The sequence below is a fragment of the Scylla paramamosain genome, chromosome 22, assembly GCF_035594125.1.
Source record: "Scylla paramamosain isolate STU-SP2022 chromosome 22, ASM3559412v1, whole genome shotgun sequence".
In the NCBI taxonomy this organism is placed as follows: domain Eukaryota; kingdom Metazoa; phylum Arthropoda; class Malacostraca; order Decapoda; family Portunidae; genus Scylla; species Scylla paramamosain.
The window spans coordinates 5,175,001-5,190,000 of NC_087172.1; the positions used below are offsets into that span (position 1 = coordinate 5,175,001).

At 43.1% G+C, this 15,000-nt stretch overlaps 1 protein-coding gene across 1 annotated transcript in view; it reads left to right on the top strand.

Moving 5' to 3' along the window:
* The window catches only part of LOC135111471 (nucleolar and coiled-body phosphoprotein 1-like), a 146,276-nt gene that overhangs the window by 101,879 nt on the left and 29,397 nt on the right, over positions 1–15,000 (top strand). The window contains exons 6-10 of the mRNA XM_064024787.1: positions 1–57; positions 2,805–2,918; positions 4,901–5,023; positions 5,430–5,668; positions 6,205–6,307. The exon at positions 1–57 is cut by the window's left edge and continues 110 nt beyond it. Coding sequence (XP_063880857.1) covers positions 1–57; positions 2,805–2,918; positions 4,901–5,023; positions 5,430–5,668; positions 6,205–6,307 — 636 coding nt within the window. The remainder of the gene's footprint in view (positions 58–2,804; positions 2,919–4,900; positions 5,024–5,429; positions 5,669–6,204; positions 6,308–15,000) is intronic.

Below are 15,000 nucleotides of genomic sequence, written 5' to 3' on the forward strand. Positions count from 1 at the left end.
CTGCTGCTGCTCCCCGCTGATGGCCTCCGCACCTCGCACCTCATACAGCTGATGAAGGTACGTGTAGGGATGACAGGTGGAGGTGTCACGGTAGTGGGTACACCTTGACACACCTTGCCATACATTGATACATCTCGATACACCTTGGTACACCTTAATACATTGTGCCATACCTTACTACACCTTGTCATACCTTACTACATCTTGTCACACCTGGATATGCCTTGGTTCACCTTGGTATACCTTTTCATACCTTGATACACCTTTCTACACCTGGATACACTTTGTCATACCTTACTACATCTTGTCATATTACTTGCTACACCTTTTTACACCTGGATGTCTTGCTACACCTTGCTACACCCTGGTACACTCAGCTGCGTTTTCATGGTGCAGTGTATCGGGGAGTGTTGAGAAATGTGTCTTTTGGGGTGTATTTGTTATGTAGTTTGTGTTTCGTGTGTGTGTGTGTGTGTGTGTGTGTGTGTGTGTGTGTGTGTGTGTGTGTGTGTCAGTGTGCACGTCAGTCAAAACTTTTCCTTCAGTTACCGTTGAGATTTCCACTTTCACTTGTTTTCTTTGAACGCAAATAGAAAACTGTCAATATTTTTGGTATGACTGACTTGTGTAATGACTCTCTCTCTCTCTCTCTCTCTCTCTCTCTCTCTCTCTCTCTCTCTCTCTCTCTCTCTCTCTCTCTCTCTCTCTCTCTCTCTCTCTCTCTCTCTCTCTCTCTCTCTCTCTCTCTCCTTCTCCCTCTCCCTCTTCCCTCCCTACCTCCCTCTCCCCGTTCACCCACTTGACCTGTGTGGCTGGAAAATGAATGTTTGACTTTATATAATTTTTTTCCCCTGGTCTGCCATGCCGTCACGTCCCTGTGGTTGCAGTCAGTTAGGAGGCAGGCAAGCGGTGGGGAGAGACTCTGGATATTATTTGCCTACCTTGTGACTGGAAGATAAATGGACACTGAGGAACTAAGTTTCCTATAGTCAGTGCAGAGAAGAGGGGTTAAGCAAGATACAAGGGATATGAACTGTTCCTTACGAGTGGAGATGAAAGCTTTTAAAAGATAAGGGAACGTTAAGGAACTAAGTTTGTTAGTGTTAGTACAGAGAAGAATGACTAAAAAGATACAAGGGATACGAAATGTTTCTTAAGAGAGGAGATTAAAGTTTTTTTTTATTATTTAATTCGTGAAAGAGACGTAGATTAAAATTGGAACTAATAGTAGTAGTGATATTACATGTATAGTATTTACAGAATTCTTAAGGTTAAAAATCAAGATTGAATTAGAAGTAATGGGTTTAAGTTTGGTAATGATAGACTTTTAAAAGAGACAGAAAAAAAAATGTTTCTCAAATAGAGTGCTAGATGACTGGAATAAACTTAGTAATCAGGTTGTTAGTGCTGAGTCATTAGAAAGGTTTGAAAGATTGTAATAAAGAGATGTATGGTCAGGGACTGCTGCGTGTAGACCTACTGGCTTCTTGCAATTTGTCTCGTTTTCTTTTGTCCCTATGAATTATAAGAGAAGTGTGTTTTTTGATGTACTGCTGGCTTGAAAGGGGAGGGGAGAGAAAAAAAGTGTTGTTGGCAAACTTTACGAAAGATGTTTATTAACTGTGTTGATGGTGTAGGTTAAAATAATTAATCATAACAATTTGACTAATGATGTATGATACTAGTAATAGTAGGGATAATTGTAGTTGTAGTTGTAGTAGTAGTAGTAATTGTTGATATTGCTGTGATGGTACTGACAATAAGGATAACAACAACAATAATAATAATAATAATAATAATAATAATAATAATAATAATAATAATAATAATAATAATAATTACATGAACTTTACACATATTGAAAGTTCATTAATATCAGGAATTCACGAGTCGTAAAATACCAGAGTTATTGACAAGCGAAGGGCGGCGCTGAAAGGCTGACAGGCTGGCGGGGTGAAAGCTGATCTCGGGAGTTTTGTGAACGAGTGTTTATAGAAGTGAAATATGAACATGACAGTGAATGAAAAGTGTAGACGTATTAGGCAGGTGGTCACACACACACACACACACACACACACACACACACACCAAGCAAAAGAAAAAGAAGAAACTACTACTACTACTACTACTACTACTACTACTACTACTACTACTATCGTACACTTTGCACCTTGTTTCAACCACAGAACGTAAAAAAAAAGACAAGTAGTGTGGAGCAACAAACATTAGTAGAACATTTATCTTTGTAACACTTTCCATTGAATCAGCATTATCAGTTCACAGCCTGATAAAAGATAAAGACAAATTTATGGTTTTAAGAGCAAGGAGTTTGTTTTTCTATCTTATCTGTTATCATTGTTTTGTAGTTTGATCTTTAACCGTTCAGTGCTCTACGTATGGCCTCGCTGCTCTACGTATGGCCTCGCTGTTGTGACGGCGTTAAACTAAACAATGCATTTCAATCTTAAATTTAGTCTTTTCGTTTGTTTATTTACTGATTTTCACTGTGTTTGTGTTATCAGTAAATATGAGAATAAGTTGTCTACATGAAGAGTGATTGTAATATGAGAGAGAGAGAGAGAGAGAGAGAGAGAGAGAGAGAGAGAGAGAGAAGAGAGAGAGAGAGAGAGGAGAGAGAGGAGAGAGAGAGAGAGAGAGAAAACCAAACTAAACCACGTACATTCCTCTCATTACACTCATTGAAGCTCAAATTACTTTTAAATATTCTATTATTTTTCAGTCAGTCTTGTAACTGAAAAACCCAATGACATCTTTTAACTAATTCCCTCCATCTGGTATTTCAGGAGCGAGTGTGGGCCGAGTTACGCGTATGGGCCGAGTTACGAGTGTGGGTGGTTGCTCTCACGCCCACCGCCGCCCACCACGCCCGGAAAACACTACACCGCGCCCGCCTCAAGGTCAGTCCCGCCCGCGCCACCCATTTCCGTGAAGTGTTAGGGCGGGGTGCGGGTGTGGGTGAGGGTGTAGGTGAGGATGCGAAGGGTGTAAAGCGGTGAGTGTTCCTGTGTTGCGTCATGACATGGGTGTATTTTTGGTTGTTGCTGTGTTTGGGGAGCTTTGGCGTGTGTGCTTCATTTGCATGGAGTGTAGGAGAGGCGGGTGTGTCCTGCGCTTACCCTTCTTACTCGCTTCCTTCCTTCCTTCCTTCCTTCTCTCACATCCTTTCCGCCTTACCTTTCCATCCTCTGTCACGTTTTCTTTTCTTTTTTTTTTCTTTTTTTTGTTTGTCAGTTTCTTTGTTATTGCTATGTATTTACGATTTTCCTTCACTTTTTCATCCTTCCTTATTTCCTTCATTCCTTCCTTTACTCACTCCTTTCCACCCTACCTTTCCATCTTTTCTCCATCACGATTATTATTTTTTTTCTTTCTCTCTCGTGTTTCTTTGGTGTTGATGCGTATATATATAACCTCCCTTCTTTCCTTTACTCCTTTCCTTCGCCTACCTTTCCAATCATCTCTCTGTCACGCTTCTTTTTTTTTCTTTTGTTTCTATGGTATTGTTATGTATTATCACCCTTTTTTTTTCTTTCCTTCACTCATTCCCTTCTTCATTCCCTATCTTTCCATTTTCTCTGTTACGATTAGTTTTTTTTATCTTTGCTTTTCTTTGACATTGTTATTACTTTCCGTTTTATCTATTTCTTTTCTTTCTCATCCAGTTTTTCTTTACTTCCTTCATTTTACAACTTAACGAAAAAAAAAAGAAAAAAGAAAAAAAAGAAGACAGGATGGACAGAGGTAGATGAAGAAATGAGGTAAGATATTTTGCTAGGGTGGCGTGGAATAGAGCGCGGAACAGCTGATGGTTTAGGTTAGGTTAGATTAGTTTAAGTTGGGATAGGTTGGATTAGGTAAGATTTGGTTAGGTTAAGTTAGAGTTAGATTAGGTTAAGATTAGTTTAGGTGAGTTAAGTGAGAAGATTAGGGTAGGTTAGGTAGGTTAGGTTAAGTTAGGTTCTAGATTAGGTTAGGTTAGGTTAGATAAGATTAGGTTAGGTAGGTTAGGTTAGGTTAGGGAAGATTATGTTAGGTTAGGAAAGGTCTTTGTCCCTTAGTAATGTTGGAGATGCTGATGATGTGGGTGATGAAGTGGGTGATGACTCATTGTTATAAAGTACCGGATCCATTAGAGAGCTATTAACTGTGGCTGAATGGCTGGGGTAATTACTCGTGCAGCGCTGTTAAGACTTGCATACCTACATAACAGGCCATTATTGTCATTACCGTAAACACTTGAAGTCCTCAATATTAATACAGGTTTAATGAACAGGGAGGGTAATTGTATTTTTGTATTTTCTTTCTTTCTTTCCATTGTTTATTTGGTTATTTGTATAGTTGTTTTTTATCTTGCCTTACTTTATTTTTTTTATTTATTTATTTTTATTTATTTATCTATTTATTTTTTTTTATCTGTGGAAAAAGCAGTAGTAGATTTAGTGTTTATTGATCCATCGTGTTGTTATCCTTGTTTACTTTTCATTATGCAGTTGTGCGTGAGAATATTAATTGAATTAAAGCTCTTCTTCCTGAGAGTAGTAAAGTTGAGTGTTTCGATTTGTTTATTCATTTATTTATTTTATTTTATTTATTTATTTATTTTTTTATATCTTTAAGCACGTGACTAATCTCCGTGCGAAAATAAATAAATAAATAAATAAATAAGATGTAGATAGACAGACAGACAAATAGAAAGACAGACAAAGACAGACAGACATACAGACAGACAGATGGATGGATAAATAAACAGATAAATAGATAGGTAAATAGATAGATTGATAAATATATAAGTAGAATAATATACTCGTGGCGTAGTCTCATATAAACAAAAGATACAATATAATGTGATGTTTGACACGTAACATATGGTGTTCTGCAGGGCGAGGTGGTGACGGTGACGCAGCTTCAGGAGAGAGTATCCATAGACCAGCTGACGGCCAGGTACGGGGGCACCCTTCAGCCCGACCTGTCCCGCCCCCAACGGTGTCCCGCGCTCCTCCAGGTGGGTGTTGCCTGCCTGCCTGTGTTGGCCTGGCGGTGGTGGAGGGAGGGGGTGTGGTGCTTGTGTGGTGGTGCTGTTTATTTGTATCTCTCTCTCTCTCTCTCTCTCTCTCTCTCTCTCTCTCTCTCTCTCTCTCTCTCTCTCTCTCTCTCTCTCTCTCTCTCTGATGATATTTATTATGTATTTTAATGATTATGTGTTTTACCGTTTTAGTTTGTTAGTTGTACTCAGAAAAAATGTGTGTGTGTGTGTGTGTGTGTGTGTGTGTGATTGAAAAGTGGATAACTACTTCGCATTAGTTCTTATCATATCCCTCTCCCCTCTCTTTTCCTCCCAATCCCTCCCTCCCTCTCTCTCTCCCCCTCCCTCCACAAACATTTAACAATCCCTCCTCTCACTTCCCCAGCTGAAGGAGAACCTGGTGGAGGAGTTACGCCCCTGGGTCACGAGTCTTTCCTCCTCTCTCCCGACCCACAACTCTTCCTCTTCTCCGTCTACATCCTCCTCTCCCTCCTCCTCACCCCCCTCACACTCCCTCACTCCCTCGGACCTTGCGGGACTCAGGAGCAGTGTGACCAGTGCCAAAAGAATCCTGCAGGAGATGGAGGAACTGTGCCAAAGAAAAGTGAGAACGTCCGCCGCCAGGTGAGTCAATTAGGAGTCTTGTTACCTGTCCTGTTTACTTTACCTGGGAGCGTTTGCGAATATTAGTGATTGGTTTATTTTCTTGATTTTTTTATATATTTTTTTTTTTGTGTGGATTTGTTGTAAATTTGAATGAAAGAATGAAGGATTTTTTTTCTTTTTGAGGGGCCCGGTGTGTGTGTGTGTGTGTGTGTGTGTGTGTGTGTGTGTGTGTGTGTGTGTGTGTGTGTGTGTTGTGTTTGTTGTGTTGTGTTTGTTGTGTTGTGTTGTGTGTGTTTTGTTTTTTTTTTGCTGTGTTGTATTGCCTTTTTTCTTCTTTAGTGTATGTGTGTGTGTGTGTCTGAAAGTGAATGGTGAGAGGAGTGTTTGAAAGCGGTTATCGCCTCTTGCAAATCAACGCTATTTATACTACTACTACTACTACTACTACTACTACTACTACTACTACTACTACTACTACTACTACTACTACTAATAATAATAATAATAATAATAATAATAATAATAATAATAATAATCATCCTTATCACCATCAGGAGATGCGTGCAGGAATGTGAAAAGCTAGTGGCGGCGGCGGAGGCGGTGGTGGAGGCTGGCAGGACCTCCCCTTACTTACGCCTCCTGCAGGAAGCCAACGCGGTGAGTACTGACGCGAAACCTTTCCTTCAGTACTGAGACCGAGTGTTTCTTTCAATAATGTCACCAAACTTTTTTTCTCTTACTCTTCTTTCATGATCGATTTATTTATTTATTTATTTATTTATTTATTTATTTTTACGTGCGTGTGTTTTCTTTGCATCTTCGCTATTTCAGTGGTGTTTTTCGGTGTTTTTTTTTTTTTTCTGTTCTGTTGTTTCGTGGTTATGTATTTCCTCGTGTTTATTGTTTTGCCATCGTTTGTTTTCTTTTGTTCAGAATAGCCCTTCGTTCGTTCATTCATTTGTCCATTCATTCATTCTTTCCCTTTTTTTTTGTTTATTGACTAATTCATTCGTGTACTCATTCATTTAATTAGTTATTTAGTTATTTATTTAGTTGGCTATTTAGTTCATTCGTTTCTTCGTGAGTTAGTTACGTTAGCATTTGTTGGTACAGCTGAGAGCACAAACATAAACAAAGGACCACAGAGATCGGTGCTCCAATAACAAGTATAATAGATAAAAAATTTTGATCTTATTTATCAGTGTTGCTCTGTTATGTACTATTCGACGACTCTAACTTAAATGATTATCTGTAGAAATATTAAGATGTTTACTCCATTAATGTAAACTGTAGAAAATATAAGATTTGGTTTGTGTTCTATCACCAGTTTTCTGTATATTTCGTCTATGAACAGAGAAAAGTTAGTTGTGTTGGTGTTATTATGTTTTCAGGTACTCTCTAGTTTTCTTTTTTCGTTATGAAGGATTGTAAGGATAATTTTTTCAGGCTCAGTGTTATATAAACTAAGAAAATTTTCCAATGTATATGTGAATGGAAAAATTACTAGTGTGTGTGTGTGTGTGTGTGTGTGTGTGTGCGTGTTCAAAGTCCTTTCACACCTCTAGCCACTCTCGACGTAATAGTGCAGTCCATGTTTTATTAAGCGTGTTTTCTTTGACTGGCGACGTGTCCGTTTTCTCTCACACTCAAGAGAGACTTCGTGATGTTTAGGTTCGCCTCTTCAAACCCATTCTCCCACGGCCGCCTGAGTACCATTCGTGACGTTGTATCGATCTGAAGGCGCCCTTAAATACCCTCATGTTGCTAAGAATACAAATAAGAAAATATGTACCGTTATTCGTCGATAAATCGGTTGAAGTTTATAGTTCCCTCCCTGATTCCGTTTTCGTTGACACCATTCACACACACTGCATGACGCAGACTCTTGCCTTCCCACGCGGTTCGGAATTAAAATTCAGGTTCTTTCTATCAGACTAAATACAGCGTAGGGGAGTGATCAGAGGAGAGGGGGAGAGAGAAAGGGAGGGAGGGGAAATAGGTGTGGCAGTGGTGGTGGCGGTGGTGGTGGTAAGAGTAGAAGAGATAGCGAGACGCTGCGAGAAAAATAGGGTGAGAAAAATCAATAAAGAGGAAGCTACTGAAAAAAAGAGAAAAAAAAAGAGAAAGATGGAAAAAAAGAAACTGGAGTGTATCAAGAGAGTAATACACACACACACACACACACACACACACACACACACACACACACACACACCGCTTGTTATGACGGCGCGAGACACACACACACACACACACCTGTCTAACCCACTCTCACCTGGCGGCCTCGCGTTCCTTGTCGCACCTGTCTATCGTGATTGGGGGTGGGGAATGACAGGTAGGGAGAGGGGGGGGGCAGAGAAGAAGAAGGGGGAGGGAAGCAGGAACAGGGAGAGGGAGAGGGGAGGCGGCAAAAAGAGGAGAGGAGTAGGCCGAGTGTGAGCTGTGAGAGAAGGGAAAGTTCGGTTTTGCTTGGGTGGGTTGTTGAAGATTGCACCCTTGAGTGTCATGGTCATGCTAGCCACTCGTCCCTAGCGCCTCGTCCCGCCACGCATCCCATCACTGCCCCCTCCCATAGCCTTTGACACCAGCCACTTTCCGCTCGTCCTTCCCAAGCCTGCCGTGTTGATATGCTTGAAGTGGCACCTCCTGTTTTCGCTTGTTGTGTACATGCGATACAAGTCATTGTTTTCTTTTTTCCTTGGTCGTTCCTTATCTTGACTCGCTTGACCCAGACCTCTCCGCCCACTTGCTCTCCGTCTGTCTAATCCAACCCTGACCTTCTTATCCAGCCTCTCTACTGTCACTGTTCATCCAAATATCAAGGATTTTGTAAAGACACAATATTTCCTATCCTTCCTATCCTTCCCCGCCCTCTCCACTGCCTTCCTCCCTCCAAAGAGTGAGCGTGAGCGAGTTGAGGAGTGTGAGTACTTTTGGTGCGGGGCTGTGGCGGCGGCGGCGGTGGCGACGGTGCCAGGCGGCGAGCGCGGAGCCAGGTCCCGGCCGCGCCAGGCGCCAGTCCCCAGCCCGACCCAACGCAGACAGCAACTCTCGCCGCCACTCCTGTTTGTTTACTCGCCCAGTGAAGAGTTTGTCGCCCCGTGTCGCGCCGTGTTCTCCGTGTCGCCCGGTGTTCCTCGGTGCCCCGCCCTCGTCATGGTCTCGGGGCGGCCTCAGGTGCCCCCGGCCCCTGCCCCGTGCTGACATGCAGGACACAGGCCGTTACACGCTACCCACGGACATGGCTCCCGGTGGTCCTGTCAAACTGAGGGTCCTACACACCCCGCCGCCGCCGCCCGCACCCCCGCCCACCGCCACCCTCCCTCGGGCACACCTTCGGGAGCGACGCATGGGGCGGGTCCTCTCGGGGCTGTCGGATGCCCTGTCCCTGCCGGCCCCCCTCCTCCTGCCTCCTTCCTCCCTGCAGACCCCCTCCCCCTCGCCCTCACCCACGGCCACCACGCACCCACCCCCGACCCCCACCACGCCCACTGCCCACACCCGCTCATTTACAGCCCCCACTACACCCACGGTAGCCTCCTCCACCTCTCCAACATGTCCACTGCCCATGACACCCACATCCTCCACGCCCTCGCCCACGCCCACGCGCCTGCACACCTCCCTGGCTGCCACACGCTCTTTCACGCCCCTCAGTATCTTCACGCTTTTCTCTAAGTTCTCCTCTCACACTCCATCCACGCCCACGTCTCCCACTCACTCTCCACTCACATCCACACGCCTCTCCTCCACACCCACCTCGCCCACACAGACTGCTCCTGTACGGTTGCCATCCACACCCACACAGGTTCCATCCACACCAACACAGCCCTCATCCACGCCTACACAATTGCTATCCACACCCAAACAGCCAACTACATCCACACAGTTCCCATCCACACCCACACCCTCATCTACGTCTATACATCCACCACTCACACCTACACAAATACAATCCACATTCACACAACCACCACCTACACCCACACAGCCACCCACACCCACACAGCCACCCACACCCACACAGCCATCCACACCCACACAGCCAGCCACACCCACACAAACACCACCAACACCCACACAGCCATCCACACTCACACAGCCACCCACACCCACACAGCCACCCACACCCACACAAACGCCACCCACACCCACGCTGCAATCCACACTCACACAGCTACCCACACCCACACAGCCATCCACACCCACACAGCTACCCACACCCACGCTAACACCCACACAGCCACTACCCACGCCCACAGAGCCCCCACTCACACCCACAGAGGCCCCATCTACACCCACAATCCCTTCCAAGCCCCATCCACGGCTAACCCATACCTCCCCTCCCCGTCCCACCACCCTCCCCCTCCCCGGCCTCACGCCCACCAGGACAGAATCAGACACCCACGCCCACACTGATACCGCGACGCCCACGGCCTCTGCAACCACTATCTTGGAACGCCTTCAGGCCACCGATAAATACCCTTGGCTCTCAGTAAGTTGACTTCTTCAGATTTCAGGAGGAGGAGGAGGAGGTGGTGGTGGTGGTGATGGTGGTGGTGGAAGTGGTAGTGGTGGTGATGGTGGTAGTTGTGGTAGTGATGGTGAGGTTGGTGGTTTCTCTCTCTCTCTCTCTCTCTCTCTCTCTCTCTCTCTCTCTCTCTCTCTCTCTCTCTCTCTCTCTCTCTCTCTCTCTCTCTCTCTCTCTCCTTTTCCTTGTGTTTGTTTTTTCCATACTGTTTATTTCCCTTCCTTTCTTTCTTTTTTCTTTTCTTCTTTTTCTTCTTCTTCTTCTTCTTCTTCTTCTTCTTCTTCTTCTTCTTCTTCTTCTTCTTCTTCCTATTGTCATTGTTGTCCTCCTCCTCCTCCTCCTCCTCCTCCTCCTCCTCCTCCTCCTCCTCCTCCTCCTCCTCCTCCTCCTCCTCCTCCTCCTCCTCCTGCTCCCTCACTAATTCAACAGAGGAAGAGAGTCATTACACCCTCCTTCTCCCCAGTCTTCCCCTCCCTTCTCTTCTCCTCCCCTCCTCTCCTCCTTTTTCCCTCTCTCCTCTCCTCTCAAATCATTACTCATATTTAGCATCTTCGTAATCCCCACTTTGTTGTCTTGTTAGAGAGTTGGGGAGGAATTGGGGAGCGGTGGGGAGGGTGTTGCAGGACGTGGTGATGAGGGGAATGGGTGTTGTCGGGTGGGGATGGGAGGGGAGGTTGTATTCTTGAGATGGGGATGAAAGTGACGAATTTTTAGGGAGAGTCGTAATATAGGGAAAAAAAAGGGGAACGGAAAAGAGAATGAGAGGGGAGGAAGGAATAGAGGAAAATGGAAATAATTGGGAGCAGAGACAAGGAGGAGGATTAAGTAAGGATGGGATGTGAGGGGAAGAAAAGGGTTGATAGGAACGGTTGGAAGGAAAAGGGCGTATGGGAAGGGAAAGGATGTGAGGGAAGGAAAGGAAGAGGAAGATAAATAAGGGAAGAGGTAAAGGATGGTATGTATGGGTCATGTCTAGTTTTGGAGCTGCCCTCAACCATGCTTCCTCCTCCTCCTCCTCCTCCTCCTCCTCCTCCTCCTCCTCCTCCTCCTCCTCCTTTATAACATTTTGATTTACGTAATGCTAAGACTAGTTGTTTTTGTTATTATTTTTATTATTTATGTTATGTTACTCATGACAAATGTGGTGGTGGTTGCAGTAGTAGTAGTAGTAATAGTAGTAGTAGTAGTAGTAGTAGTAGTAGTAGTAGTAATAGTAGTAGTAACAGAAACAGCTTTTGTTGTTGTTACTTTTGTTGTTATTGGTGTTGGTGCTGGTGTTGTTGCTGTTGTTGTTGTTGTTGGTGGTGGTGGGGGTTGTGGTGGTGGTGGTGTGGTGGTTGTAGTGGTGGTGGTGTTACTGTCGCTGTTGTTGTTTTGGCAGCAACAACACAATATCATGAGCACTAATTTCGCTGTAATTAGGAACAGTAGTGGTAGTAGTAGTAATGACTGGTGGTGGTGGTGGTAATAATGGCGGTGGCAATGCCGTTTCGTGAGTGACAGTATTACGACTTGTTCTTAATTGACGTTGATGACAGTGACTCGAATGACAATGAGACGAAAGTGAGATAAATTGATGGTGAGAAGGTCATGGTCCCTGTGTGTGTGTGTGTGTGTGTGTGTGTGTGTGTGTGTGTGTGTGTGTGTGTGTGTGTGTGTGTGTGTGTGTGATCTTAAAATCAGGAAAGTGCTCTAGATTCCTCCTCCTCCTCCTCCTCCTCGTCCTGTGACCACCACCACCACCACCACCACAGTCATTACCATCTTCATGTTAATTAGATTTTTTCCCCTCAGTATGAAGTCTTAATTACGAGTCTGAATAAGTCATGAGGTCACGACTGCCATGCATAAACAACAGGCAGGCGGGGAGAGAGAGGGAAGGGGAGGAATGCTGGATGAGGGAGGTGATGTAGGAAGTGAGGGTGTGGGTATAGGGTGGATGGGTGGATGGTTGGATGAGTGTACCGTAAGTTCCCACAGGTCACATTCCCCAACAAGCATTCCCCCGGCCACGAGATTATTCCCCAAGTACTTCGTCTTTGATAGGTTAGGTTAAGTTTTGCTTGTTTAGGTAAGGTTAGGATAGTTTGGTTTGATTAGGTAAGGTTAGGTTAAGTTTTGCTTGTTTAGGTATGGTTAGGTTAGGTTAGGTTTGATTAGGTAAGATTAAGTTATGTTTTGCTTGTTTAGGTTTGGTTAGGTTTGATTAGGTTAGATTAGATTACATTTTCTTTTATGCTATGTTATATTTGGTTTAGTTATGTTTGGTGTGATTAAGCTTCTTTAGATAAGATTAGACTTAGTTTTCTTATGCTAGGTTACGTTTGGTTAGGTTAAGTTTGGTCTGATTAAATTATATTATATATAGTTTTGTTATGTTAGATTATGTTTGCTTTGGTTAGATTAGATTTAGCTTGGTTAGGTTAGGTTTAGATTAGGTCTAACTATACCTAACCTATTAGGTTAGGTGTAGTCAGGCTAGGTTAAGTTTGGTCAGGCTTGGTTAGGTTAGATTTGGCTTGGTTAAGTCAGGTTAGGTTAGGTTAGGTTAGGTTAGATTAGGTTAAAGTAGTTTTGGTTAAGTTATACCTATTAGTCTAGGTTGTGGAAATTCATCATGGAAGATTACGTTAGGTTAGGTTAGGTTACGTTAGATTACGTTAGTAAGGATAGTTTTTGAAGTTAGATTTGGTTATGTTAGGTTAGATTAAATTAGGTTAGGTTAGGTCAGATTAAGTTTGGTTAGATTAGAATAGATTAGGTAAAGTTAGGTTAGGTTATGGGAACTCATCAAGGAGGGAATTATTTCGAGATGAGATTTCTAAGCAGGAATCTCGATGGAAATTACAGATAAACGTTCTGGAAGAATGCAACAGGAATATGTGTGGAGAATAGCTTAGGGAAATTAGACAGCGTATTGTGAAGTACCGTAGTATCTTATGTAATATTAGTATAGTATTAGGAGCTTGGAGACATGAGCGTGGAGAAGAAAGGGATTTTAGAGTTTTATTATATATGTGTGTGTCTTTTTAGAGAGAAATAATTAAACGTACAAGAGAAGAGAGTAAAGGGTGTGCTAAAAAGAATATAATGAAAGGGTTAGAGTGCGTTGACAAAAGGTAGAGAAAGGTGGAAAAGGAGGAATAGAAAATAAAGTAGGAGATGAAGGGTATGCAGAAAGGGTTAAGTATGTGTGAGGAGGAGGAGGAGGAGGAGGAGGAGGAGGGAGTATAAGTGTATGTTATGGAACGGAAGGGTGTGTGAAGGATGGAGGAGGTGATAAGTGTGTGTGACGATGTAGTGATGGAAGAGGACGAGGAGGAGGAGGAGGTAAAAATTTTCCCACAGTTAATTCCTTTCTCATCATCATCATCATCATCATCATCATCATCATCATCTCGCTTTTACAATCTTCCTCCTCATCTCACTCTCCCTCTCTCTTTCTCTCTCCCTTCCTTCATCACTCTCCCTCACGTCCTCACTCCCTCATTTTTTTCTCATCCCTCTCACTTCACTGTTAACACAATTTCTCTCTCTTCCATCATCTGACCACCACCACCACCACCACCACCGCAATAATGGGAAAAATAAATAAAAAGATACTATTTTCTTGGTCACGTGTGCAATATTAGCTTTTGTTTCCCTCTCTTTTTTTTCTCTTTAGAATTTAATGATTTTTTTTTTTTATGTTTTTTGTGGGTGTTTGTGGATTGTTGTTGTTGTTGTTGTTGTTGTTGTTTTTGTTCTTGTTCTAGTTGTTATTCCAAGTATACGTAGGTCTCTCTCTCTCTCTCTCTCTCTCTCTCTCTCTCTCTCTCTCTCTCTCTCTCTCTCTCTCTCTCTCTCTCTCTCTCTCTCTCTCTCTCTCTCTCTCTCTCTCTCTCTCTCTCTCTCTCTCTCTCTCTCTCTCTCTCTCTGTGTGTGTGTGTGTTTAAGTAAAGGTTGTATCATTCGACGAGGTTGCCCAGTGTTTGTGTAGGTGGTGATGGTGGTGGTTATGTTTGAACAGAAGGCAGACAGGAGATAGGGGTGTCAATATTTGTATGGGGAGGAGAGTTTGTCATTCGTAGAGGAGGAGGAGGAGGAGGAGGAGGAGTGATCTGGAGTGTGGGATGATTGTGTGTTATGGCATTAATGTGTGTGTGTGTGTGTGTGTGTGTGTGTGTGTGTGTGTGTGTGTGTGTGTGTGTGTAGTGGTGCATTTAATAAACCAATGACTGTAGAGTATTTGGGTGGAGGTGCAAGGAAAAACCCTAGTATGTGGATGAAGTGGAGGTATGAGTGGTTTTTAGTAGAGCAATGAAGATGTGTTGGCGTGTGGATGATGAAAGTGATGATATTGATGGAGTCGATGTGGAGAGCGTGTGTGTGTGTGTGTGTGTGTGTGTAAAGGGAGCTATGTGGAGGTGTTGGTGGAAATGATGAGTATTGAGAATATTTAGATAAAAAGTTTGTTGAGGTCGGTTAGGGCAAATTGGCATGTGGAGAGATTATTGAGTAAGATTAGGAAAATTTGGTATGTGAAGAGAAGTTAGAGAGGAATGATAAAAAAAAATATATATATATATACTATATATATATATATATATATATATATATATATATATATATATATATATATATATATATATATATATATATATATATATATATATATATATATATATATATATATATATATATATATATATAAGTAGAGGAAGAAGTGCTTTGGGTTGACAGTAAGTACAAGAGATAGGGTCCTTTGAGGAGTTATAGAAGAAATGTTGGGGAAGTTTGTGGTATCTATGGAAGGGAAGTTAGTGGGGAATTATTGAGGATT